The 25683-nt window shown below is 58.2% G+C and overlaps 3 protein-coding genes across 20 annotated transcripts in view; 2 read left to right on the top strand and 1 right to left on the bottom strand.

The window, feature by feature from the left end:
* Positions 1-193: 193 nt before the first annotated feature.
* FBXL6 (F-box and leucine rich repeat protein 6) lies at positions 194-3302 on the bottom strand. 5 transcript variants are annotated; one of them, XM_025001945.2, is made up of 9 exons: positions 2635-3302; positions 2367-2525; positions 2140-2203; positions 1718-1849; positions 1536-1643; positions 1336-1449; positions 1036-1267; positions 702-948; positions 194-439 (listed from the first exon to the last, which is right to left on the bottom strand). In XM_025001945.2, exons 1-9 carry the CDS (start codon positions 3300-3302, stop codon positions 289-291), a joined length of 1875 nt encoding a protein of 624 aa, XP_024857713.1. In that variant the 3' UTR covers positions 194-288. The 5 variants fall into 5 exon arrangements, with proteins under 5 accessions (XP_024857713.1, XP_024857714.1, XP_024857715.1 ...); XM_025001946.2 differs by having other exon boundaries at positions 1036-1231; XM_025001947.2 differs by having other exon boundaries at positions 1417-1449.
* A 26-nt stretch (positions 3303-3328) lies between these two features.
* Positions 3329-6013, top strand: SLC52A2 (solute carrier family 52 member 2). Of its 11 annotated transcripts, XM_059893282.1 has the most exons (7): positions 3333-3370; positions 3679-3791; positions 4008-4200; positions 4302-5175; positions 5270-5393; positions 5496-5609; positions 5835-5957. In XM_059893282.1, exons 3-7 carry the CDS (start codon positions 4071-4073, stop codon positions 5937-5939), a joined length of 1347 nt encoding a protein of 448 aa, XP_059749265.1. In that variant the 5' UTR covers positions 3333-3370; positions 3679-3791; positions 4008-4070; the 3' UTR covers positions 5940-5957. The 11 variants fall into 11 exon arrangements, with proteins under 11 accessions (NP_001069369.1, XP_059749265.1, XP_059749262.1 ...); XM_059893279.1 differs by having other exon boundaries at positions 3679-3721; positions 5471-6013; XM_025001601.2 differs by having other exon boundaries at positions 5471-6013.
* A 7634-nt stretch (positions 6014-13647) lies between these two features.
* ADCK5 (aarF domain containing kinase 5) overlaps positions 13648-25683 on the top strand; it is a 13595-nt gene continuing 1559 nt past the window's right edge. For 2 of the 4 annotated variants that reach the window (XM_010811850.3, XM_010811851.3), the window contains exons 1-8: positions 13648-13715; positions 20283-20386; positions 20820-20969; positions 24684-24759; positions 24868-25068; positions 25149-25289; positions 25350-25475; positions 25547-25678. In XM_010811850.3, the coding sequence (XP_010810152.1) occupies positions 13704-13715; positions 20283-20386; positions 20820-20969; positions 24684-24759; positions 24868-25068; positions 25149-25289; positions 25350-25475; positions 25547-25678 (942 nt within the window). In that variant the 5' untranslated portion in view covers positions 13648-13703. The remainder of the gene's footprint in view (positions 13716-20282; positions 20387-20819; positions 20970-24683; positions 24760-24867; positions 25069-25148; positions 25290-25349; positions 25476-25546; positions 25679-25683) is intronic. The other 2 variants (NR_198893.1, NM_001435056.1) reach the window with 2 other exon arrangements.

Genomic DNA, 25683 nt, shown 5'->3' with positions numbered 1-25683 from the left:
GGCGTGGTCACTCTCTCTCCATTGCCAGCTCTGTCCTAGTCAGCCTCACATACTATCAGAGGCAGCTCACCTTAGTGCCCTAGGATGGGGCACACAAGCACAGGCACTCAGTCCAGGAGTGAGCTGGCAAGGCACAGCCTCCCTCAGGGACAACCCTTGTCCCCTCACTCTGATCCCAAAGACCACACAAGAGTTCCAAAAAGGGTTTTATTATAACAAAACACTCAAATATCCAAAACTGGGAAAAGAGGCAGAGCAGGGCTGGCTGGCAGAGGGGCCTGAAGCTGGCTAGCTGGGGGAGGGGAGGCTGGTGAGCAGCTGCTCCAGGCACCATTGGACTTCCTCTGGGCCCCTGTAGGCCCGCTTCAGGCCCCGGGGAAGGCAACGGCAGGACTCCAGGTTGAGGTACCGCAGACCTGGGCAGCTGCTTATCACAGAGCTGTGGGGGCAGGGCAGGCCACAGCAGGTTAAGCACCAGCAGGGCTGAGCCAGTCTAGGGAGCCCTCGCTGCCCTTGCACCACAGCTGGCTATGCCCCTTACACCTATCAAGGCCCACCCTCAGTACCCTGGGTGTCCCTGAGGCCAACCCCAAGCAGGGACTTGGCCAGTATGGGCTCCGTTTTCTGACTCCTGGAACTGGCAAGCCACGCAGGATGGGGGCTAAGCTATACTGGCCCCACGGAACTAGGGGGTTGCTAACCTGACTGTGCCCGGTGTCACCCGAGTGCCCCTGAGGTTGAGGGAGCACAGGGCCAGGTGGGAGCCCCCAGGGGTGCCTGAGAAGGCAGCTAAGGCCTGCTCCAGGTCCTTCTCACTGAAGCCCTGGCCACTTAAGTCCAGCTCCCGCAGACTGTGACACCACTTCTGGGTGAGCAGAGGGCTGCCTTCCTTGGCTAGAGTCAGCCGGTCTGACATGCCGTACAGGCCCAGGTGAAGCTGCTCCAGCTCTGGAGGTAAGAGGAGTGGGCATGAGCTTTGGGTGGGGAAGGATCCCTGCATCCTGCCTGCCCACCTGCCACCCAGGAAGCACTGACCCTGACACGGCAGATCGTGCAGGCCAGCAGGCGTGATCCGAGCACAGCCTCGCAGATCCAGCAGGCGCAGGTGAGGGGAGCCGTGGAGCAGGCGGCCCAGGACCTCGTTGCTCACAAAGTTACAGGTGGAGCTAGCAAGGCAGAGCTCCTCAAGGCTGGGAAAACCTGGGCCAGGAGTCATCGCTCGCCCGGAAGGCTTGGGCAGCCACATCAGGTTCAACAGCCGCAGCACCTAGGAGCGAGGCCCAGGCTGCAGATGGGGAGGGGGGTGACAGGTGCAAGAGGTGGGGCGTCAGGTACCTGCAGCTGAGGGCAGCCTTTCTGCAGGGCCTCTACAGGCAGCTGGAGGGGAGTGATGTTGTGGTTGAGGCCAGTGCTCACCTCCAGGACCTGGAGCTGTGGGCAGCAGCTGCCCTGTAGAGGTGGGGAGAACACGAGGTCGGGCGTCTGGCAGTCCCTGGCTTGGCACCCAGCTCTGCTCCTGGCTGTCACCAACCTACCAGCAGTGCACCCAAGATGGCTGTTGTCTGGGAGTTGTAGGTCAGCCACAGCTTCTGCATTCGGGGTCCAGCTTCCTCCAAGAAGCCTACCACAGCCGTGGACTCCACCTAGGGACCCAGCACAGGGGTACCTGCCACCTCAGCCCAGGCTTCCTTGGGGCCCCTGGGGACATAGGGCTCACCATTGAGTGCTGTATGTCCAGGCTGTGGAGCTGAGGGCAGGCTTTGGCTAGCATGATCAGAGCGTCAGGGGTCACACCATGACAGTCAGAAAGCTTGAGGAAGCTGAGCCGAGGACAGGACTCGCTAACCAGCTGTGGAAGACAGAGGGCCAGCTGGGGGTTGGAGAAGGGAAAGAGACCAATGGCTGGTGCCAACGCCACTTCACTGTCTCAGCAATGAGCTCCTTTCTGGCCATTCCAGGCCTACCTGGGTGCTCCCACTTCTCACTCCTCCCTCCTGGAGGAGATGCCAGGAAAAGAAAACCAAGCAGGCATCCTCATGGGGCATCACTGGGCCCCCACGGTACCTGACTCACTTCCTGGAAGTACTGGGCAACCCCAAAGTGTCATGGCTGGCGTGTAGGGCAGCCTCACGCTCTCACCTTCAACACAGGGTGTAGCTGGGACTTCCAGTGGATGAGAGTCAGCCTCTGGAGCTGTGAGAACCTGGGCCGACAGCAGAGGCAGAGCTGCAGGCCGTTTCCTTGCTTCCCTTCTGCCAGCGTTCTCCCCGCCCATCCCCTTTGTGCAGGAATGCAGGAAGGGGCCTGGGGCTTTCACACAACACAAAAGTGACGTGAGGGAGTAAGAAAAAGATGGAATTCCTCACCGATTGGGCATAAGCCACTCCAGGGAAGAAAGGAGCTTTTTCTCAGCCTTGGCCCCACTCTTAGCGGGGCGGCCAGCCAGCGGGGGAGACAGGGTCAGGGTGTGCCAGAGTGCAGGCTGGGAGGCGGCCTCGTTCCAGCGGCGGCACACGCGCGCAGCCCTGGGAGAAAGGATCTAGTGAGGGGCCGGGCTTTCTGTGGCCGACGCTCGCCCTCATTGGCTGCCGCTGTGGGGTTTCCTAAGAGGGACCTGCCCCTCCCAACTCTCACAGCGGCGCGGTCAGTTCAAAGTGTGGCCCCGGGTGTTCCAAGTAGACCCTGAGAGGCTGCTGCCGTGGACACGTGTGTGGGCGCTCGGGCCCCCGCTGCGTGCCTATTCGGTCGGCCTGAGCTACGGTGCTGCGCGCAAAGGGTAGGGTACCTGCCGAGAAATGGTATAGGCCCATCAGCCGCCACCAGCAACCCGAAAATTTGCAGCAGGATTTCCAGGGGAACGCGGTCACCCCAGCCCGGGTCGGGCTCCTGCAGCGGCGTGGGCGCGGGCGCGGTCCTGGGTTTGGCCTCGGCCGCACGGGACCCCGGGGACCGCAGCCGCTGAGCTCGGCGGGCGGCGCGCCTCTGCGCGCGGGGGCGGGCGGGCCCCGGGCCTGGCAGCACCAGCAGCATGCTGTCTGACTGCAGCAGGTGGTACCCTGAGCCGCTCGGAGCAAGTCGATCCCACCACCAGTCTTCCGCCGAGCGGGTCCGCGCCGCGGCCGGGTGCACGACCCGGACTCTGCGCCGGGCCCGGCGGGCCCGCCCTGCAGTCCCTGAAGCCATAACCGCCCGCCGCGCTCCAGATTCCGCGCCGGGGACGGAAGGGGCGGGGGCCTGAGGCGGAAGGGCGTGACCGGGGCGGGGCCTGGACCCCGGGCCAGCCCCTCGCTCGGGCTCAGCATCTAACTTCCGGGGCGGGGCTTCCGGCGCTGGGGCCGGTCGGGAGAGCGCGTTCGACGAGTCTGGGAGGGTGAGTTGAGGCTCTCGCTCCGGCTCAACTGCGTCTTAGTTCTACTGTCGTAGCCCTGGGCGGAGGCGGCGCCCTCAGAGGGTGGCTGGACGGACGGCCGCCGGGCCTGGCAGCGCGCAGGTTCAGGACCGGGAGGCGCGGGACTTGGGCGCACCGGTCGGCACTCCCCGGCTCCCCGACGTAGGGCGGGGCGGTGCCCGCCGCGGTCACACCGCCTAGCCCCGACTCGGCTCCGACTGTCCCGCGGCTCGCAGAAGCCGCAGCGGTGTGCGGTGCCCTGTCCCGGAGTCCTTGTTCCACGTCCATAGGTGCGAGTGTGGTGGCGGCGGTCTCGGCCACTCAGACCCGAAGGTCATCCTCCCTCTTTTACTCATTCTGCCCTGGGCTTCGGCGCTTCCCGCTACTCTGTCTGCCCGCGGGGGTATGTGTATCCTGGTGTCGTGTCCCGGGTTTGCTTGGCCCCTCCTACCTCCCATTCCCCACCCCTGGCACCCCACTCAGTATCCCTGGTCTTGGCTCCCTGGTCCTCTCCTTACTCCGGTTTTGTGTTTTTCTGTCGTGATCCTGCATGCGAGTGTGTTCCCTTCAAGCCAGACCAGGTTTTCAGTTCCCAGAACCGAAGCATCTTTGGACCTAGGTGGGGAAAAGAAGAGCTGGCTGTGACCTTTGCCCTGTCCTGGAGGCGCCAGCCTTGGTCTGAATGGCAGCACCCCCGCTGGGCCGTCTGGTGTTGACCCACCTGCTGGTAGCCCTCTTTGGCATGGGCTCATGGGCTGCAGTCAATGGTATCTGGGTGGAGCTCCCTGTGGTGGTGAAGAACCTACCCGAGGGTGAGTGGCGGGGGGCGGGTTGGGGGGTGCCGAAGCTGCAGCTCCTTTCCTTCCCTGGGCGTCCTGCCTCTGACACAGCTGCCTCCTTTCTTTGCTTGCAGGTTGGAGTCTCCCCTCCTACCTCTGTGTGCTTGTGGCTCTGGGGAACCTGGGTCTCCTGGTGGTGACCATGTGGAAACGGCTGGCCCCGGGCAAGGGCGAGCGGGTCCCCATCCAGGTGGTGCAGGCACTGAGCGTGGTGGGCACGGCCCTGCTGGCCCCCTTGTGGCCGCAGGTGACCACAGTGGCGGGGCAGGAGCACTCTGTGGCCTTCCTGGCACTGGCCTTCGTGCTGGCGCTGGCCTGCTGTGCCTCTAACGTCACTTTCCTGCCTTTCCTGAGCCGCCTGCCACCTCCCTTCTTGCGGTCCTTCTTTCTGGGCCAAGGCCTCAGCGCTCTGCTACCCTGCGTGCTGGCTCTAGTGCAGGGTGTGGGCCGCCTCGAGTGCCCACCAACCCCCACCAATGGCACCCCTGGGCCCCCCCTCTACTTCCCAGAGCGTTTTCCTGCCAGCACCTTCTTTGGGATCTTGTCCACCCTATTGGTCATTTCAGCTGCCGCCTTTCAGGGTCTCCTGCTGCTGTTGCCACTGCCGCCGTCTGTACCCACGGGCGGCCCAGGGCCTGGCCTGCGGGTGGGAACCCTAGGAGCGGAGAAGGAGGAAGAGGAAGAGGCCTCGCCCCTGCAGGAACCCCCCAGCCCGGCGGCAGACGCCACCCCCAGCCCAGAACCTGTGGGCCCCAGGCTGCTCTCTACCCACGGTGCCTTCCTGCTGGGCCTGTTGGCCGTCACCAACGCTCTGACCAACGGCGTGCTGCCCGCTGTGCAGAGCTATTCCTGCTTGCCTTACGGGCGCCTCGCCTACCACTTGGCTGTGGTGCTGGGCAGTGCTGCCAACCCACTCGCCTGCTTTCTAGCCATGGGTGTTCTGTGCAGGTACACAGGGAGCCCAGGCCCCTCGGGATGGGATTTCGGGGTTAGGGCCTGGGCCAGGCACAGCCAGCTCTGAGTTTTGACTCGCCCTTGGCAGGTCCCTGGCAGGGCTGGGCGGTCTTTCTCTGCTGGGCATGTTCTTTGGGGCCTACCTGATGGCACTGGCAGTCCTGAGTCCCTGCCCACCCCTGGTGGGCACCTCTGCAGGGGTGGTCCTTGTGGTGAGTAATTGGGACAGGGCAACAAAAAGGGTGGCCATCAGGAGGGGTTTGCCTTAGAGCAGGGCGTCTCTGCTCAGCCTGCTACTATGTTCACCCTCCCAGGTGGTGTCGTGGATTCTGTGTCTGGGCGTGTTCTCGTACGTGAAGGTGGCTGCCAGCTCGCTCCTGCATGGTGGGGGCCAGCCGGCGTTGCTGGCCGCTGGCGTGGCCATCCAGGTGGGCTCCCTGCTCGGCGCCGTGGCCATGTTCCCTCCCACCAGCATCTACCAAGTGTTCCACAGCGGGAAGGACTGCGTGGACCCCTGTGGCCCCTAAGCCTAGTGTTGGGGGGGACTCTGCTCCCCCCACCTGTCTTCAGGGTGCCACAGAGACTGCCTGTCCACTGCCTGGAGAGGCCCACCTCACATGCGGCCTGCTCACGGACAGTTGCACACTCCACAGGCGAACCTGGCACTGCAGGCAGGTGGAGGACACAGCAGGCTCAGAGCCATGGCCCATCTGGAGACATGGACTTGGCCCAGGATTTGTGTGGGATTTGTACAATAAAGCATTTTTATTCCGTGAGTTGGAGTCAATCCCAGGAACAACTTTTACGGTGCAGATAGACTTCCTCTGATCTGGAGCCTTGGTCTGACCTATTCAGGAGGGGCTGCCGCTCCCTGGGGCAGTGTCTGGAGATCCCGGGTTCGTGGAACTTTGTCCTCTACACACAGAGAAGTGCCCAGAGGGACAGAGAAGGCCTGCTCCCGGGGCCTGGGGTCTGGGCCAAGGACCCACACAGGTTACAGCAGCCAGAGGCTTTGTGGTGGGCCAGGCCAGCCAGGCACAAGGGCCCGACCGCATGGGCTGCCTGCTGGTCGCTGGGTCTGTGGCCCAGGTGTGGCAGCATTTCCCTGCTGCTTTATGGAGGATCCTGGGGGGGATTTACACCAGGGGCTTGTTGCCAGGTCCCTGCATGGAAAGGGCTCTGTGAGCGGGACTCAGAAGACTGGGATGTGAGGGTCTAGCCAGTCTCGGGATCCTTCTGCCCAAGGATGTCACCCCCTCCCCCAAGCCACCTGTCCCATTTTTAGCTCCTGTGATCAAAGCTGCCAAGCCCCAAGCCATTGTTAGGTGGACGTGACAGCGGCTGCCTTCTCTCTGGGTTGCTGGCAGATGGCCTTGTCTTTGCACAACACACACTCTGCCCCCGAGGCCCCAGGATGGCGGTTTGGGCCTCTGCTTCGTGGTGTCTGTAGGGAGCCAGGCTGTCCTGTACTTGCGGGCTCCCCCACTCAGGACTGGCGCAGCCTATAGAGAGCCCTGAGCTGGGAGGGGCTGGGAGGGGATTTGGATGGAGGCTGCTGTGGGGCTGGGCCTGGGCTTCCTCTGTCTCCTCTGTGCCTCCAGGGCAGGTGGGGAGCAGAGAGAGGCCTGTGTAGGACAGGCTCCCAGCGGGGCCCTGAGCTGTGGTCCAATGGGACCGGCCTGGTATGGAGACCCTGTTCTCACAGACCAGGCACCCGCTTCCACAGGGGGCCCTGAGGCCTAGGGTGTGGACTCAAGGCAGTGGTGCTTGCCTTGCCACCCAGCCCCTTCCGGATGCCCTTAACTTCAGAGGCTGGCTGTCCTTGACTCGGGAAGCACGTGGGCTTCTCAAGGCCCCGGCCTTGGCTGGACCAGCTGAGCAGGAGGAACTTCCCGGTGGGAGGGAAGGATTTCCAGGCCTTGACCCTCCAACAAGCATTCAGCTGGGCCACACTCCCATGGAGCTCAGACAGCCCAGCCCCGAAGACAGGCCCTAGTGGTGCTAACCAGCAGGCCACTTGACCTGACGGGACTGGGTAGGGGGCAGCAGCAGCTTGACTTGCCTCTTGCATTTGGGAAGCAAGGTGACGGGCAGCTGTGAGTTAGGGACACTGCTTTTGGTTGCAGCGAGCAGAGGCTGAGGGCATGAAATGGGTGGTGTATCCTTCCCCGCACCCCCTGACACTGCCCTTGTCCCTCCCTTGCCCACCCTGGAATGGCTCCCAGTTCCTTCCTGCCCGCAGCCCCTCCCCGCAGCCCCTCCCCCTCCACGTTGGGAGTCCAGGGAGCCTCTGCCTGCCTCTGTGTCTGCCAGATGTGCCAGGCTGCGTAGAATGTGCATGGTCTCCCGAAGAGGAGGGGGGCAGGGGAACCGGAGGGGGTTTGAGGAAGCAGCCGCCCTTTGAAGTCTCCAGGACATTCCGGCCAGCGTCCCCGAAACAAACAAGTGGGGGTCCAGATGACAAGGGGAGGAAAGGCCACAGGGCCAAATCCTGGAGAGCCACTCGCTTGCTTGGCACACCCTTCCCACTCTCAGCCACCCAGGGATGAGGGCCAGAAGCGGGGCAGCCCACCAAGCCAGCCCTTCAGAGCAGAGTGTCCCCCAGGACTGCACCCAGGCATGATGCCTCCAGCTGGATGGCATGTGGCCAGTCACTCGGCCTCCCAGCCCTGCCCAAAGGGTGTCTCAGACTTTGAAGGAGACCCCAGACATTCTGTCCACTGCACTTTCCAGGGGTCTCGGAGGCAACTGTAGTTCTAGTGGGTTATTAATCACAGACCCCTCTGGCCCACACCCTGTGGCTGGGTGGGTAACCCAGCTGATCCAGCCATGGTGCCCACACCAATTGAAATGGGGGAGGAGAGGTGACCCTGTGGAGCAAATGAGGACCCAGTAGATTGGTATTAGGCGTGTCAGTTGTTCCAAGAGTTGTAAAAACTACCCAAACTACTCAGTGCACACCAGACGGTGAAGATACCACAGAGGGAACAGAGCAAGGGGTGGAGGGAGCCAGACCCTGACATCATCCTGCAGTTGCCTGGATCCAGCTGTACCTGAAGCTAAACCCCTTGGACTTACAAGTTATGTCAGCCCAAAATTTTGTGCTTATTTTAGTTGAGTTGTCTTCTATCTGTCACAGCTGCAAGAGTTGTGAGGTCCTCTCTCGTCTCTGAAGCATCTGGGACCATCCAGAAGTTTGCATGCCGAGCACTGGCTGACCTTTCCGTGCCTGGGGGAGGATCAGTCACCGTCCTGCAGACTCTCCCGTTGTACTCCCCATGTCAAGAGCCCTAGGCTCCCCCACCAGCTCCTGAGCAGGATGCTTCGCTGACCACTTCCACCCTAGAAAGGAGAGTTTCCTGGAGATTGGACCCTCTCAGAACACCTTGAGCCAGGCCGGGCAAGGAAGGAGGCAGGACCTTCTTCAGCTGGACTATCCAGACAAAGCCCTGGAGGGGGTTTCTGTTTTCATGTTTCCTCTCCTTTGCAAGTGTGGCAGGAGAACTGAGCTCGTTAGAAAGCAGATTGCAAAAGGGCCCCTACCTGACCCCTCACAGGCGTCCTGCTACCCATGTCCCCCTGCAAGTGCCCACCCCACCCCACATGGATTTAGGTCAGAGGGATGTGAAGAGATGCAGCGGCCAGGGTGCTCAGGCATCCAGAGGAGAAACAGACAGATCCCCAGATGAAGGTGTCTGCTCTCTGTCTCCATTCAACGTTGCACTGCGGGTCCTGGCAATGATGGTTACACAGGAAAAAGGGCATCCAGGTGGGAAAAAAAGTAAAACTATCCTCAGATGACAGGGTTCTATGTATAGAAAATCATAAGGAGTCCACAAAGAACTTGTTAGGACCGAAAACAAATACAACCAAAATTTGCAGAATACAACATCAATATACAGAAATCAGTTGTATCTTTATACATGTTCAGCCGAAGATCTGAAAGTGAAATTAAGGAACATTTTTTTACAGTAGCATCAAAAAAAATAAAGTACCTCGAAGTGAATATAACAAAGGAAATGCTAAACTTGTACATGGAAAACTACAAAATGTTGACAACAATGAAAGACATGAGTAAATATTCATAGATCAGAAGACTTCTGTTGTTAACTTGGCAATACTGATCTACAGATTCAACTAATCCCTATCAAAATCCCATCTGGCTTTTTTTTGAAAAAAAAAAAAAACACAACTAATCCTAATATTCATAACAAAACAAAATGCAGGAGACACGGAATAGCCAAAACAATCCTTTTTGTGTGTGTGCCATGCCACATGGCTTGCAGGGTCTTAGTTCCCTGACCAGAGATTGAGCCTGGATCTTTGGCAGTAAAAGTGCTGAGTTTTAACCACTGGACCGCCAGGGAATTCCCCAAAACAATCTTTAAAAGAATATAGGTGGCTACAAAACTACAGTAATCAAGACAGACATATAGGTCAGTGAAACAGAACAGAGAGCCCAGAAATAAACCTGCACACTTATGATCAATTAATCTACAAGGAAAAGAGACAAGAATATTCAAAGGAGGTGGGGGGGGGGGCTTCCTAGGTGGCAATAGTGGTAAAGAATCTGCCAGCCAATGCAGGAGAATATACAAAGGGGAAAAGGCAAACCTCTTCAGTACATGGTGTTGGGAAAACTGGACGCTGCAAATGTTAAGACTCAAACTGGAGTACTTTCCCATTCCAGATACAAAATAAACCAAAAATGGATTAAAGACTTAATGTAAGATCTGAAACCATTAATCTCTTAGAAGAAAACATTGTCATCGGCCTTGGCAATTTTTTTGAATATGTCTCCTCAAGCAAGAGAAACAAAAGTAAAAATAAACAAATGGGACTACATCAACCTAAAAAGCGTTTGTACAGTAAAGGAAACTATCAACAAAATGAAAAAGCAGCCTACTGAATGGACAAAGATATTTGCAATGGTTATATCCAACAAGAGATTAATATCCAAAACATTCAAAGAACTCACATGATGCAACCTCAGTAAAACAAACAAAGCAGTTAAAAAATGGGCAGAAGACCAAAATAGACAAAAGAAGACATACATATGGAGAGCAGGCACATGAAAAGATGCTCAACATCATCAGTCACTAGAAAAATCAAAGCCACAATGAGATCTAACCTCACACTCACCAGAATGGTCATTATCAACAAGACAACAAATAAGTGTTGGAGAGGGTGTGTAGAAAAGTGAACCTTGTATGCTGTTGGTGGTTACGTAAACTGGTGCAGCCACTGTAGACAACAGTATGGAGTTTCCTCAAAAAGTTAAAAATAGAGTTACCATATGATCTATCAATTTCACTTCTGAGTATTTATCTCAAGAAAACAAGAACACTTGTTCTTAGAAAACATACATGAGCCCCTATGTTAATTGCAGCATTATTTACAATAGCCAAGATACACAAATAATCTAATTGTCCATTGACAGATAAGTGGATAAAGAAGATGTGCCACATGTATTATATATATATACACACAATGGAGTATTAGCCACAGAACCCTGTCCTTGGGCTTCCCTGGTAGCAGAGTGGTAAAGAACCTGCCTACTGATGCAGGAGACACAAGAGACGCAGGTTTGATCCCTGGGTTGGGAAGATCCTCTGGAGTAGGAAATGCCAACCCACTCCAGTATTCTTTTTTTTTTTTTTCCCACTCCAGTATTTTTTCATGGAAAATCCCATGGATAGAGGAGCTTGGTGGGTTACAATCCATGGGGTCACAGGAGTCGGGCACAGCTGAGCAACTGAGCACAATTAGCCATAGAACAGAATGGAATCTTGCCATTTCGACAACATGGATGGACTGAGAGGGTATTTTGCTGAGTGGAGTAAGACAGTGAAAGACAAATACTGTATGATTTCACTTATAAGTGGAATAAAAAGCATAACAAGTGAACAAACATATGAAAACAGAAACAGACTCATAGATGCAGAGACCAAACAGGTAGTTGCCAGAGGGGAGAGGTATGTGAGATGAGTGAGATAGGTGAGGGAGATTAATAAGAGGTACAAGCTTCCAGTTACAAAATAAGTGAGTCATCAGGTATGAAATGTACAGGAGGGAATATAGTCAATAATATAGTAGTAACTTTGTGCAGTGACAGATGGTAACTAGACTTACCCTGGGGATCATTTTGTAATGTACAGAAATATTGAATCACTACATTGTTCACCTGGAACTACTGGTGGTGTAGGTCAACTATGCATCGAGAATAAATTCATAGAAAAGGAGGTCTGATTTGTGGTTACCAGAAGCAAGGGGTGGGGGAGGCAGAACTGAATAAAGGTAGAAGGGGCAAATTTCCGGTTGTAAGGCAAGTACTAGGGGGACTTCCCTGGCCGTCCAGCGGTCAGGGCGCCTTGCTTCACTGCAGGGGGTATGGGTTCGATCCTGAATTAAGAGCTTGCATGCCCAGCGGCAGGCTTCCCAGGTGGTGCTACTGGTTAAGAACTCTCCTGCCAATGCAGGAGATCTAAGAGACATGGGTTTGATCCCTGGGTCAGGAGGATCCCCTGGAGAAGGGCATGGTAACCCACTCCAGCATTCTTGCCTGGAGAATCCCATCAACAGAGGAACTTGGTGGGCTACAGTCTATAGGGTCACAAAGAGTTGGACACAAGTGAAGTGACTTAACATGCATGCATGCCGAGTGGCACAGCCAAAAAAAGGTAAGTATTAATATTAGGGATGTAATATACAGCATGATTAATTAACTGCTGAATGTTACATATGAAAGTTTGTCAGAGTAAATCCTAAGAGATCTCAACATAAGGAAAAAAATTGTTTACCTTTTATGTTTATACAAGATGATGTTCAGTGAGTGTATTGTAGTGACCATTTTATGATGTATGTGAGTCTAATCATGCTGCACACCTTAAACTTACACAGTGCAGCATCAGTTACATCTCAATAAAACTGGAAGAAAAAAACATTTTATTTCAAAAGCATATATATATGTGTGTGTGTATGTATGTATATACATATGGGCTTCCCCGGTGGCTCAGATAGTAAAGAATATGCCTGCAATGTAGGAGACTGGGGCTCGATCCCTTGGTCGGGATTTACAAGATAATGTAGAAATACGTAGTCATATATTTCATATAATATACATACACGCAATAACATTTTAAAAGCACTAAAAAAAAGAATAAAGTTTCAGGAATCTCTCACACTTCCCAATTACAAAACTTACTACAAAGTTATACTAGCAGAGCCTTCCCTGATGGTCCAGTGGTTAACACTGTGCTTCCAAGCAAGGGGCGCAGGTTCAATCCCTGGCTGGGGAACTAAGATCCCACATGCCACAGGGCAATGGAAACCCTCCGGCTGCAATGAAGACCCGAATCAGCCAAAAAATGGAATCAATCTGTAAATAACACTTGCTTCTCACCAACTTGCATCCCTGATTCTCACACTGAGACTTTTACTGAGTCTTACTCTTCACAGCAGCATAGATATATATGCACAAGTTCAGTTAGAGTCTATCTTTCTTTTTACCAAGACAGAATTGGAGAAATTTGCTGTGTGCAAGAGGCCTTGTAAATGGCCACACCAAGAGGGTGGCTCATTAACAGGAGTGAGTCACTTCTAGGGAACATGGGTCGACCTCCTGGAGCGAATGCCTACAGAACACTACCAGGGTTTCGCACTCCGTGCCTTATAGGCAGTCAGGAAGGCCTCTTTCTAGCAGGCTCACAAACAGAAATTCGCTCATAAAATATACATTATGTTTCTCACCTGGGATAACAAATAATGGAGGCCTTTGAAAGTCCAATCTGAGAGTTTTTATAATAACTTCTAGCAAAGCAAACTTAAGGTGGCCTGCGTGGTATCTTAGCATCCTTAACTTGTGAGCCAGGACCTCATTTTGCAGCAAGAAAAGCGAGGCTTGAGCAGTTAGTCACCCTAATCCATCGCTTGCAAGTGCTGGGCTGAAACGGCTGCCCCTTCCCCGCCCTGGGTTCAACTCCAGCTGCCGGCGCTGAGCCCCTAGTGGGGTCTCTTCTCCCTCCCGGCTTCCGCCTTTGCTGTGAACTCCTGGGGCAACAGGTGACCTGACCTCCCCAAACCTCAGCTTCCACTGGGGGTGGGAAAAAACCCTAGCAGCAGCAGGGTCTGGGGTCGACAGAGGAGGAGATGGTTGATGGCATCACCAACTCGATGGACGTGAGTTTGAGCAAGCTCTGGGAGTTGGAGATAGACAAGGAAGCTTGGCGTGCTGCAGTCCATGTGGTCGCAAAGACGGACACGACTGAGCGACGGAACTGAACTGAGCGGTTTCAGACCGCGTGCCTTGACCGAGCGCCGGTACTGGCCCTAAACCTAGTGGGCCGGGAGCCGCCAGGGGGCGCTGCTCCACCGCGGCGGCGGGACTACTCGGGGCGTGGCCTCCAGTCCCGCCCGCCCATCGGACGGCGCGCGCGTGCGCACTGTGCCCCTCCCGCAGTGCCTGCTGGGCCGGCGGAAGGTGTGCGGCGTGTGGCGAGCGGGAGCTGAGCGGCGGACCGAAAATGTGGAGACCTGTGAGACCCCGAGCGCTCGCGCCCCTGCCGCGGCCCGGGTCGCCCAGCCGGGACCCGCAGGGCCCAAGACTCGCCCCCCAGGGATCCTCCCGGCTGGCTGGAGCCCGTCACAGCCGTCAGGCAGCCTGTCCTCGGGTCCCCGCTTCAGCCCCCAGGCCCTGTGAGGGAGACATCGGGCCTTCCCCGCCGCACGCCGCAGCTCCGCTTTTCCGAGGCTACTTCTTGGTGCGGGAGTCTTGTCTCAGAGGCGACTCTCCAAAGCCTCCTTCCCCGCGAGGGACGACCCTCGTCCCTTACGGACGTTCCTCCCCAGGGAGACGCCCTTTCCCGAGGCGGCTGCCTGGCGCCTGGCGCCTCCGCCTGCCCCGTGTCTGCCTCAGACCCCTCGCCGCTGCAGGCTCTGCCCGAACGAATCGCAGAGCGGACCCCCCCGCCCTTTCTTCACCTGATCCCTTGGGCACCCTTTTCTCCTTGTCACCAGCCCAGCCCGGGTCATCCCGGGCTGACTGCTGCCCCCCGCCTCTGGGGAGACAGGACTTGCAGGGGCGGCAGGTGGGCTGACAGCTGCTGCGGCCCGGCTGTGCCTCGGGGTCACCCCGCCTCTCAGGCCTTCCTAGGTTTCTGCCTGGCCCTGGGCTGCCCGCCTAACTCAGCTTCTTTTGGTCCCGAACATGGCACCTGCCTTTCCAGTCTGCGCCCCGTGGGACCTCCCGTTTTATTGCATCTCTGCCGTTTGAATTGGCACCTTTCAAGCAGGGTGTCATAGTCGTTGACCCAGGTCTTAGCCACTCCCTCTCCGAAAACCTAGCCCCTTGGTTTAGAGGTGAGGAGACTGAGTGGGGCTCATCACCATTTTCAACATGGAATTTTCTGTAGACCTCATAGTTTTCTAATAAGCCTAGCCTTGTGGGCTTAGGTGTCAATACAAATGAATGTCCATTGGCTCTGTGGCTTGTAGAGCATCTCCATTACACAGGGGTGTTTTGTGGGTGAGATGATGAAGCAGCGTTAGTCTGAGAGTCAGGCAGAGACAGTGAGTTGGTCTTTTCTAGTTTATAAAGCGGCTTCACTCCTTCAGGTCACTCCGTCCTCTAGGCAGCCCTCGGGAGTGGGCAGGCGGGCTTTGGCCCTTGAGCAGGAGATGCTCATGACCAGTAAATAGAGCAGGGCCCAGTAGGCTTCTGAGTCCTGACTGGTGCTGAGAGGGTCAGAGACCCGAGAAAAGCAAAGGACACGGTGTTCAAGGTCATCTCCACTCCCTTTCCCGGGCCCAGACACCCAGCCTCTCTTCCTGACCTTAAGAGCAGTTCGGGCTCAGAGCTTGCTTACTCTCCTGCTGTGTGCGCAGGGCTGTTGACCTGCCCTTACAGTGCCCAGATTCTTGTCACCTCTTTGTAGTTTCAGGTCTCGTGAGATTCAGCAGATGCTTCTTCTGGGGTCCGGCTTATCTGCAGTGACTTTTCAAATCTGCTGTGTCTAATCTACAGGGTGTTAGGAAATCCAACAGCTCAGCTTGTACCTAAAGCATGAGGGCAGGTGCTCGTGGCTCGGTGTTGATGTGCACACGGAGTTTGTGAGCTCTGTAGTGTCTGTCTGAGTGACACTGCTGGATAGATTGTTAGCTGAGTTCCGGATGAGCATGGTGCACCTGGGCTGAGAAAAGGGCCCTCTCATCTTGTCCCAAAGCGGGAGGCTTCGGGAGTGAGAGGACCGCCCCAGGAAGGCTGCGTGTGTGTTCATGCTGCTGAGGAGGCGCCCTCTCTGTACCTGTTTGCTGCCGCTCTGGGTGTGGTGCGGGTTACATGTGATGCGTGGATATTGCCCTGGACTGGCTCCTGGGAGTTCTGGCTGCTGGCTCTGCCGCATTTATAGCTCTGTGACCCTCGGGTGTCTCCTGGGTGGTGGGGATATTTGGGGAGTCCCCGGCATCCAGCTGGCATGAGCCATCAGGGCCCCGTGAGGGCTCTGGTGTCGTCAGCAGAGGCCTCATTCTCCGGGGGAGCGGCTGCTGTCTCTCTCCTGACTGCGGCCTTCCACCTGTTGCTCAGCACATGGCCTGGGCCATGTGGGGTTCTGCATTTATCTAAGGTCAGCAAGTGTTTATGATAAAGAATTTCTGCTGTACCTTTGAGATGATTAAGAAAGAGATGGCCCTGCCCAGCCTGGTGGGGAGAAAGCCTGCAGGCTAACCTGTGCTCCTGTGATAAGGACAGTGGAGTGGGGTGGGGGAACAAAGAGCCCTGGTGAATGGGGGCGGGCTTCAGGCACAACAGCGGCCTGGAGAGCAGGCCTGGGCCAGGCTCCTCGCGGCTGTGCAGGGTCTGCCAGAGGGATGTTCGTCTCGGGCGATTGAGTGAGGGGTCAGGGCTGGGAATGAGGCAGTGTGGCCAGAGCGCCTGCTGTGGTGCTGATTCCTCAGAAAACGACAGAAAGCTGCTCTGGGGGCTGTGGTCAGGGGCCATTACTTTTCTGGCCGTGCCCCCTTGGCATTGGCCAGGTGTCCGGAGGCTGTGGACGCTGGTCTTCAGCTTCCCTTCCAGAGCCCCAGCCGGTGGTGGACAGTGGTCAGGAGGCTGTGGGAGCAGCCAGGGCCCTGAGCTTTAGAGTCAGTGATTCAGGTTTGGCCTTCTGTGAAAAGAACTGTGTTTAGTAAGAACGTGATACGTAAACTTACTTGTTAGGTGATTTGCCTTTTTCTCACTGGACTCTCCTACTAATGACTCCAGGGACAGTGTGCTCCGCCTGGTGGCTGGTTTGGGGATGGGAAGGGTATGGGCTGGGGAAGTGGTTCGATTTCCCAGCCTCTGGCTTCTCTGCTGTGCTGTGGGCCTCGTGAGGAAATAAGCCCCGCCTCAGAAATGCGTGCATTTTATTGAGCACCTGTTAGGTGCCAGGCCCTGAGCAAGGCGCTTTATTTCTGCCATCTTCCACCTTTCTAGCTTGGCAGGGCACAGCAGGGAGCCGCCCCGCAGGCACAGAGTGCGGTCAGTGAGGCGGCTGGGCAGGCCTGCGGCGCAGTGCAGGGCTTGGCCCGCGGGCACTCTGCCCCGCTCTGCAGCCCCTGTCGGCCCGGGGCGCCGTTCCCCTGGAGGAGCACCGACTGGGGCTGCGCCTGCTTCTCCTCTGGCAGTGTCCTCGCCATGTGCCCCGCCGCATCTCCCTGATGGACTCTGGGCCTTGCCCAGGTGGAGGCCTTGATGGCAGTGCCCTCTCAGGGCACCGTCCTCGCTCGCAGTCTCCTGCTGCCCCTGAAACACACCCGGAGCACGTGTGCGGGGTCCCTGGTGGAGGAGATGTGGCCCTGGGCTCAGCCGTGGTCTTGGAGCTGCTGTGCCTGCCCTTTGGTGTGGCAGCCCCTTCAGGCCTCACCTCAGCCTTGGCGCCGGCAGCCTTGGATCTGCAGGTCGTTGGCATTCTGGCTAGAATAACTTGTGGATCTGTCCTTTCCTTGCCTCTGAATGGGAACATCTCAGGGTAATCGTTACCTGTCAGCTTTGGCCGTTTTCCTTCGCTGTCTCGTGTGCGTCCCCACCGGGACTTGGCAGCGGCCCATCCGCTCCAGAGCTGAGGATTTCTTTATCAGCGTGTGTAATCTGCTCCACACTTTCTACCTGTTGATCCCTGACTCATGATGGTGCGGAAGTGATGCACAGTCAGTAGAAAGTACTTCCAGCTTTGAGTTTGGCCCTTTTCTGGACCAGTGGCGGGAAGCGGATGCTCTCTTTGATGTTGGGCAGCGGCCGCAGCAGCTCCCCGTCAGCCTGCAATCTCCAGGGCACACTCGGGTGCCCTGACCGCGTCCTGTATTCACCGTCGGCGCGGTGTGCAGTCAGTTACAGAACTGGTCCCCGCTTCAGTGTGAAACAGGCTTTGTGCTAGATGGTTTTGCCCACTTGTGAGTGTTCTGAGCAGGTTTCAGGAAGACCAGGCTAAACTTTGGTAGGTTCAGTGTATTAAATGCATTTTCGACTTTTGACATTTCTCAACTTACAATGGGTTTAACCCTAACCCCATCGTAAATCAAAGAAGATCTGTAGTCTGTTTTCTCAGCTTAGTTCAACCCAGCAAATAAGTGCTTGTTTGTGTTAGGTGGGGTGGCCTGCGGAGCTGGGAGGGCAGGGTTGCTGGGAGGAGGGTGCCCAAGGGAGCACTGGGGACCAGCGGGCAGTTTCTTGCAGCGAGGAGCACCTGGAAGGGCCTGCCCTCTCCTTGACCACAGGCTGGCCTTGGCGGTGCTTCACCTGCCCCCACACTGGGCACTGCCCAAGGGCTTTCCAGATGTCAGTTCACTCACCCGCGCTGCAGCAGTGCAGTGGTCCCACCCCGCAGACAGGGAAACTGAGGCACAGAGGAAGGAACTTACCTAAATGGCATGGCTGGCAAGTGCTTCAGCCCAGATTCCAGCCCCAGCTGTGTGGCCCCAGGGTCCGCCCTGAGCCGCGGCCTCGGCTCAGCCTGAGGCTCTGGGGAGCCCAGCCAGTGGCTGGTGGTGAGCGGTCCCCTCAATGCCGGGAGCGCCTCCGCCCCGGGTCGTGACCGCTCAGCGTCTCCGGGCAGTGCCAGGTGTGCCTGGACCCACCGCCTCCCGGAGAGTGCGGCAGACGCGCTACCCCTGTGACTGTGAAAACGGTCAAGTGTAGGGTCCCCGAGAGTTACTTACCCAGGTGCTTCCACCTAGGTCTACCCAGTGTTAGCATCTGGCTCCAGCTGATTGTGTCCGTTTGAAACCATACGTATTTTGAAAGTAAGACACAGACTTCTTGACGCATAATCTCGACACTTCATCGTGCACCCCTAAAGGAGGAGGGTATCCTCTGATGTGACCATCAGAACCATCTCACCTCAAAATCCTGACTGTGGCTCTCTGCTGACTGTGGTCCCACAAGTGTTTCATAGGTGTTTTCTTTCAGAGATTCAGTTAGGATTCATGCTTTGCATTTGGTGCAAGTCCTCCCAGGTTTTTTCTTGTGACTCTTTTTTAAAATTCTAATGAAAACTAGGCAACATGTACAACAAGGAGAGAGAATTGATAAGTGCTTGTACCAGGTACCAGTAGTTGTCAACGCGTGGATCTGAACAGGTTTCGGAGAGGCCAGACTGCTGTGTAAAGAGTACCCCATGCTCAAGAATCCTCTGGGTCACAGATAATGAACCAGAAGCCCCAGGGCTGCTGGCTGCCGTCATTTCTTTTTCCGTGGGTTTGTGGTCTCTCTGAGAAGACTGAGCCGCATCAGACTGCTCCCTGGCCGGAGGCGCAGGTGGCTGGTATGAGGGGAATGGCAGCCTCTCGACTCAGGCACCGGCCTCGGCCCTCGTGCTGGCTCCTTATGCCGTCTCCCTGATCGCCCCAGAGGCCCAGCTCTGCCTCGGGCTGCAGCCGGTCTTGCTGGGCATCTGGCCCTGCCTGCTTCTACGGCCTCCCTGCATGAATCCCCTGGGGTCCCTTGGGACACCCCACCTGGCTGAGGCTCCAGTGTTCCAGGACCAGGCCTTGCGGCTGGGCCAGCGCAGCACACGGGGGCATGCACCTCCTGCTGCAGGACGATGGTGGTGAGAGGGCTTGAGGGGGCCTGCGGCCAGCATGTCTCCACCGGACACGCGCAGAGGGCTCTGCTGGGGAGGAGACGGGCTCGTGTTGTCAGCGGGCTGGGGGTGGGGGATAGGAAAGGGTGGGCACCGTCTGTGGCGGCTGGCCCTTGCTGCCCGTCTGCCCGAGGCTGCCTCTGTGGCCCCTGCGGGGTTTTCCTCGAGGATCTGCACTCACTGCGGGGGCCTTGGGGAGCAGCGCTCTCTGTCAGCCCTGGTCTCCTCTGAGGACAGTGGGTCATTGACTTTTCCTTTGACTTCTGTGTTGTTTTGTATCCTTGAAATCGTCTCCAGGGCTGTGTGCTTTGGCCAGAAAGTGATTGGAAAGTCAGTTCCTTGTTTGGCTCAGATTTCATAATAATAACGTTAACATCTGTGCTGTGGGCTATGATTTAGTTTGCGAAATCTTTTTTTGTCCCCGAAACTGAGACTGTTTACAGTTTGGGGAACCTGAGGCTGAGAGCCCTTCAGGTCTTACTCCAGTAAGATCGGGAGACTAAGGCTGACCGTGGCGTGCCGTGGTTTCTTCCGTGCCCCTCAGCCAGGGCAGCTCGTGGGGCCTTGCTTCTCTGCCTGCCCCTGGCTGTGCCCCCCCTGCCTCCCACCCCAGGTCTCACCATGGGGCTCAGAGACACAAGTTCTTGTGTCTGTTTACTTGCCCAGTGCCAGTCCCCGAGGCCCTGCCTCCTTTCTGATCCTGACCCTTCCCTGGGAAGCTGCTGGTCTCAGAGGGGAAACAGGCGGTGAGGGCGCCAGGACTCTGCCGGGAGCTGGGGGCAGGGCCAGTGGGGGGCGGCCTCCTGGTGCAGATGCGGCCTTGCTTCCCTCGTGTGACACTGCCCTTGCCCGCGCTCTGAACCTGGAGCTGTTGCTGCTCCCGAGTCAGACGCGGGCCCAGGAAGCACTGACGCTCCGCAGTGATGGGTCGTGGGGGGCAAGGGGGATTCCTGCCGCCAGCCCTGTGCCCTCTGCTCTTTGCAGGCACAGCTCTGCCACTTCCACTCGGCCCTGCTGCAGGGCAGGCCCAAGCCCTGGCCGTCCCCTGCCACCTTCTTCAGGAGGAACCTCGCAGCCCCACCAGCAAGGTGGGGAGCTCGCCACAGGCACCCTCTGGCACATGCCCCTCATCATACAGGGTGCCCTCCATTGGGGGGCGTAAGGCTGGACCTTCTCTGCGCACCCTTCCCACGACGGGCTGTGCCGGCCCCCCACCGCCAGGGCCCTGGTCTGGGACCTGGTGGGGGCTGTGGGCTGAGAGTGGTGGGGGGGCACGCCTGTTGGAGACCAGGGGGCAGCGAGGGTGGGGGCGGGAGGATCCAAGGCCTGGTGGACAGTGGGCAGGATGGAGCCCATGTGGGGTCTGGGCGTCTGGGGGGCTCAGTGGGGTGACCTGGACCCGCAGGTCAAGCGCCCGAAGTCAGTGCCGCCTGCCGAGGTCCTAGTGCCGCTGCAGCGCCTGTGGCCTTAGCCAGGGCGGAGCCGCCCGGGTGACTGGGCCGTGCGCCCGTGTCTGTGCAGGCCCCTGAGGCCCCAGCCCCTGTGGAGGAAGGCGCTGTCGGCCGCGGCCCTGGGGGCGCCCCTGCTGCTCGGGGTGCGATACCTGACGGCGGGAGCCCAGGAGAGGAGGCGGATGCGGCTGGTGGTGGACGGCATTGGGCGCTTCAGCAGGTAGGGCAGGCGCGGCCACGTTGGGGGCTGGGGCTGCAGGTTTCTGCTGGGCGCTCTGATGCTGCCTCCCTGGGGCGCTGTTCTGCCCCGGGGCGACTGAGCACTGCAGGACCGAGCTGTCTGCACAGGGTGTGGCCCCCACAGACCCATCTCTGGCCGCTGCCTTGTCTCCCTTCTGGCCACCCCTGCTTTCCCAGGGATAGCTCGGGGTCGCGGGGGCTTCCTCCTTGCCTCCACTAGCAGGTGCCTGGACCAGCACCACGCCCTGCTGGTCACTGGAGCCTGGGGCTCCTTAAGCTGAAGGCTGCCTCACGCTCCTGCATCTCCTAGGCAGGATTCTGGGGGTAGTGTGGGCGGTCTTCCTTCTGAGAAGCCTGGGCAGGCGTCCTGCTCCAGCCAGGTCCGAGCCTGCTGCCCACAGAGGCCTGAGAGCCAGCTTCCGTAGTGGGAGACCTCAGCCCACCCCACCCTACCGAGGGGCCGGGAGGCGATGGCCCGAGGCGGCTCCTGCGCGGCCTTGCGTGCGGAGGCCACAGTGGCTGTCCTGCTGTGCCAGCTCTGAGCCCCCAGCCCTTGGGCAGCCCGGGTCCAGGCCTGGTGGAGGATCAGGATGCCTAGGACAGGGCCGTTTGGCTGCCTCTTTGTTGAGATTTACCCCAGCGGCAGCTGCGGGTGGGCAGACAGACAAGCACCTCACCTCCACCCTCCTGAGGGTCTGCCTGAACTCCTGGCTGCCCTCCTGGGCAGGTTCCAGGCAGCGGACTCTGTCCTACAGGGTTTCCCAGGCTCCACAGCCCGCGGCCTCAGCGGGTCCGGGCCGTTTCCCCTTCCAGCTCGCATGTGCTGCTGTCCCCCGTGTTAGCTGCAGGCTCGGCGCGCCCACCCGCTCCTCTTCCTTCAGGGGGCTTTCACAGCCAGTTTTCAGAAGCCGAGCTGGGACTGAGTGAAGGAGCGCTAGAGAGGTTACCTTCCCCACCAGCTGCGTGGCCTCCTCAGCTCTCAGCCCTGACAGTTGCCAGAACGGGTGGGCCTGGCCGAGCCCTGGTGGGTGCAGGGCAGCCACGGGGCCCCTGGAGACCCGGGAGCCTGCAGTGTGCTGGCAGGAGCCCAGGAAGTCGGGCCTGGCTCGCCCAAGGGTGGCGGCTGGTCCTGCTGTGGCGGGGGGGCTGGGACGCAGCGCACGCGCCAGGCCTGCTCACGGGGCCGGGGTGCTTAAGGGTGGTTTCTGATCCCACCTCTTACTTAATTTTAACTTTACAAACCCTGTGGGGTTTTGTTTTTGTTTTTTTTGGACACAATTTTAAATGTCCAAAGAAGTTGGACTAATAATACAACTTTTTTCTTTTTGAAACATTGACAAGTATGTTGTCAACATGCTCCATTATTCCTGAAACCTTGAGAATTTCCTAAACAAGGATGTTCTCCTCCACAGCCACGATCAGGGAGCTGACAAACACATTGTGACCCTCTAACCCTCAGACCCCGTCCTGTGTCACCAGGCCCTCCAGTAACAGCCATTTCCACATGAGGTCTGGGCCCGTGTCTAGCCTCCTTCAGCCTGGAACAGCTCTCAGAGTCTCCTCGGCTCTCGTGGCTAAACTCAGGCTCAGGACACGGTCCCCAGACCCCCCTTGCCCAGGGCATCTGACAGCAGCTGTGAGTCCCAGCATCCCCAAGGTTCCCTCCCCTCAGACCACGGGCTACACACGGGGCGGTCCCCACCCTCCCTCAGTTTTGATAGTTTCCTAGGATGGCTCAGAAAACACCATGTTGGTTTTGGTGTTTTTACTACAAGAAGGTGAAGTTAGACTCAGCACGAGAACGGGGTGCCCAGGAGGGGTCTGGGCGGCCCCGCCTCAGAGCTCCCACACCCCTGGCCTCTGACTGTGGTGTCCAGAATCTCTGCTGGGGCTGCACTCCGTAGGCCTGACTGAGCGAAGACCCCCAACTCTAATGCCATGGTTGTCCTTTCTGGCCGCCATCAGCTGCCTCGCTCGGGAAACCTCTAGGTTTACAGGAGCAGGCTTACATTAATTCTGCATCGTATGATGACTTTGACATGTCTGCGGGCCGATAGGCCTTATGACACCATCAGGTCAGCACCCTGGCCCTGTGCCATATACAAGGTCCGAGGTGCTGCCTGCTCCGTAGAGCGAGCTCCGTGGAGGACATCCCTGCCCCTTCTGAGGCTGCCCCTGAGGCCCAGTGTTCACTGTCTAACCTTTCCAAGAAAAGCTTTGCCGAGCCCCGACGTGTGTACTTCTGATGTGTGCTCGTGGTTTGTCCCACGTTTGGCCTTCGGCTTCCCTCATACTTTGACGCCGGTGCCCTGCCCTCTCCTGTTGCTGCTGGTTTAGCGCCTTCCCTTCCGGTGCTTGTCCGGTGAGCTCGTCCTCCTGGCTCAGCCGTCATATCCACCCCCAAGGGCTGTTCTGCCGTCAGGGAACCCTGTCCTCCTGTGTGTCTCCCCCAACCCTGCTCGCATCAGCCTCTACCGGACACATGGCGTCACTGCCGGCTTGTTGCTGCAACTCTTGAGGGTTGTTTTGTAGGAGCTCCTGCACCTGACTTGTGACCCTCTCTTTTAATCTCTACAATTTTATTGTAAATCATTTCAAACGTACAACATTTTATTTCTGACATTTCTGAATCCTTCTGACGTGATCCATCCTTCAAGCATTTTACTCCCGCTGGCACCACAGTCACTCCAGGCTCAGCCTTGTGACCATCCACCCTCAGGATGGGCAGGGACCCTGGCGCGGCGCCAGTGTGTTTGCCGCTCCGGGCTGCATGTACAGTCAGCTGTTTGCCGTTGTCAGAGGTAAACGTGCCGTTCCATTTTCAACGTGAGTCCTCCAGATTTCCGCTCTTTCTGTGTCTGTAACCTTTTCTCTACCTGGGAGACACCCGGCTGCCCTTGTCCCTAAATTAGTGACTTATTAGGTCACCCCCATGAGTGTAGACCTCACCCCACCAGCTGCACCTCACCATCAGCCCCTGTGCAGACCTTGCGTTGGCTTTTGGACAGAGTACTCAGGAAGGAGTGCAGCTCCCTCGGGTCCCGGGAGCTCAGAGAAACGTGTGTCCTTGCTCACCCTGACGTGCTCAGACAGCCCTTCTTGCTGGAGTGGCTGGGTGGACCTGGTTTGTGGTGCTCAGTGAGGGTCTGGAACCTGGTTTTGGATCCTCCCCTCTCCAGATCCGGGGCTTCCATGTCCATAGCCTGGGGTGCAGAAGGGAGTGATGACCTCAGCCTGCACCAGAAGGCCAGGGCCCGTGGGACTGCTCGGGGTGCACCCGCAGCTCCGGGGTTCGACCCAGGGCTCCAGTCCACAGGGCGCAGCCGAGTGCAGAGGAGGCTGGGCCGCTGTGCAGGGTCCGCTGTGCACGGACACGAGTGTGTCCACAGACGGAGCGGCTTTACTCGAGGGTGGGCTTTCCTATTAACAAGTGCTATCAAAGAATGAAGGAACACGTCTGCTTGTTAGGGACTGCGCCCCCTGCTGTCCTGGGCACCCCTCATCTGCATACAGGGACCGGGGGGTGGCATGCGTGCAGGCTGCCCAGTGCCCAGCCCAGGAGCTGAGATGGACCTGCTGGCTGTGCAGTCCCGAGAGCCCCGCGGCATCCCCTAGGTGCTCACAGCTGTCCGAGGCGCTGGTGGGGTGCCTGCTGCACGGGCCAGCTGGGGCTGAGGGCGTCCTCTGCCCGCAGGTCTCTGCGGGTCGGCCTGCAGATCTCACTGGACTACTGGTGGTGCACGAACGTCATCCTGCGTGGGGTGGAGGAGGTTTGTACCTGCGTCCTGGCTGGCCCGTCCTGTGCCTGTGGGGTGGGCATGCCTGGGGGGCCCAGGGTCCTGCCTGCCCCCATCCCTGTCCTCTCTGCCTGTGGTCAGAACAGCCCGAGGTACTTGGAGGTGATGTCTGCGTGTCATCAGCGGGCGGCTGACGCCCTGGTGGCGGGGGCCATCAGCAACGGGGGTCTGTACGTGAAGCTGGGCCAGGGGCTCTGCTCCTTCAACCACCTGCTGCCCCCCGAGTACATCAGGACATTGCGGGTGCTGGAGGACAGGGCCCTCACGCGGGGCTTCCGGGAGGTGAGCCCACCCCCCGAGGCGTGAGGCGGGGAGTGTGGCCCCATGGTGTCCCCCACGCTGCTCGAGGCGTGTTCCTCCAGGTGGATGAGCTGTTCCTCGAAGACTTCCAGGCCCCGCCCCACGAGCTCTTCCAGGAGTTTGACTACCAGCCCATTGCTGCAGCGAGCCTGGCCCAGGTGCACCGTGCCAGGCTGCACGATGGCACCGTGGTGGCCGTGAAGGTACGAGGGGTCCCCAGGGCATGTGGGGGGCGCGGTGCCGGCAGCCGGCCCTCCCTGAAGCCTCCTGTGCAGGTGCAGTACATCGATCTGCGGGACCGCTTTGATGGCGACATCCACACCCTGGAGCTCCTGCTGCACCTCGTGGAGCTCATGCACCCCAGCTTCGGCTTCAGCTGGGTCCTCCAGGTACCGCGGGGCAGGGGGCTGGGGTGGGCCGGCTCCCAGGCTGGACCCCCAACTGCCCGTATGGTTCCCAGGACCTCAAGGGGACCCTGGCCCAGGAGCTGGACTTTGAGAACGAGGGCCGCAACGCTGAGCGCTGTGCACGGGAGCTGCAACACTTCCGCCACGTTGTGGTGCCCCGCGTGCACTGGGGCACATCCAGTAAGGTGGG

This window comes from Bos taurus, chromosome 14 (assembly GCF_002263795.3).
Source record: "Bos taurus isolate L1 Dominette 01449 registration number 42190680 breed Hereford chromosome 14, ARS-UCD2.0, whole genome shotgun sequence".
Classification (NCBI taxonomy): Eukaryota; Metazoa; Chordata; class Mammalia; order Artiodactyla; family Bovidae; genus Bos; species Bos taurus.
The sequence above is the reverse complement of the archived record's forward strand: the minus strand, read 5'-3'. Positions and strand labels throughout refer to the sequence as shown.

Bases quoted from the DNA above. Each gene is read 5' to 3' on its own strand.
- FBXL6 (XM_025001945.2), bottom strand. From the start codon at position 3,302: ATGCTGAGCCCGAGCGAGGGGCTGGCCCGGGGTCCAGGCCCCGCCCCG. The intron at 1,268-1,335 runs GTACCTGACGCC...CCTCGCTCCTAG, and splicing joins AAGGCTGCCCTCAGCTGCAG to GTGCTGCGGCTGTTGAACCT. The intron at 949-1,035 runs GTCAGTGCTTCC...TCTTACCTCCAG, and splicing joins GCACGATCTGCCGTGTCAGG to AGCTGGAGCAGCTTCACCTG.
- SLC52A2 (XM_015474343.3), top strand. From the start codon at position 4,071: ATGGCAGCACCCCCGCTGGGCCGTCTGGTGTTGACCCACCTGCTGGTA. The intron at 4,201-4,301 runs GTGAGTGGCGGG...CTTTGCTTGCAG, and splicing joins GGTGAAGAACCTACCCGAGG to GTTGGAGTCTCCCCTCCTAC. The intron at 5,176-5,269 runs GTACACAGGGAG...CGCCCTTGGCAG, and splicing joins GCCATGGGTGTTCTGTGCAG to GTCCCTGGCAGGGCTGGGCG.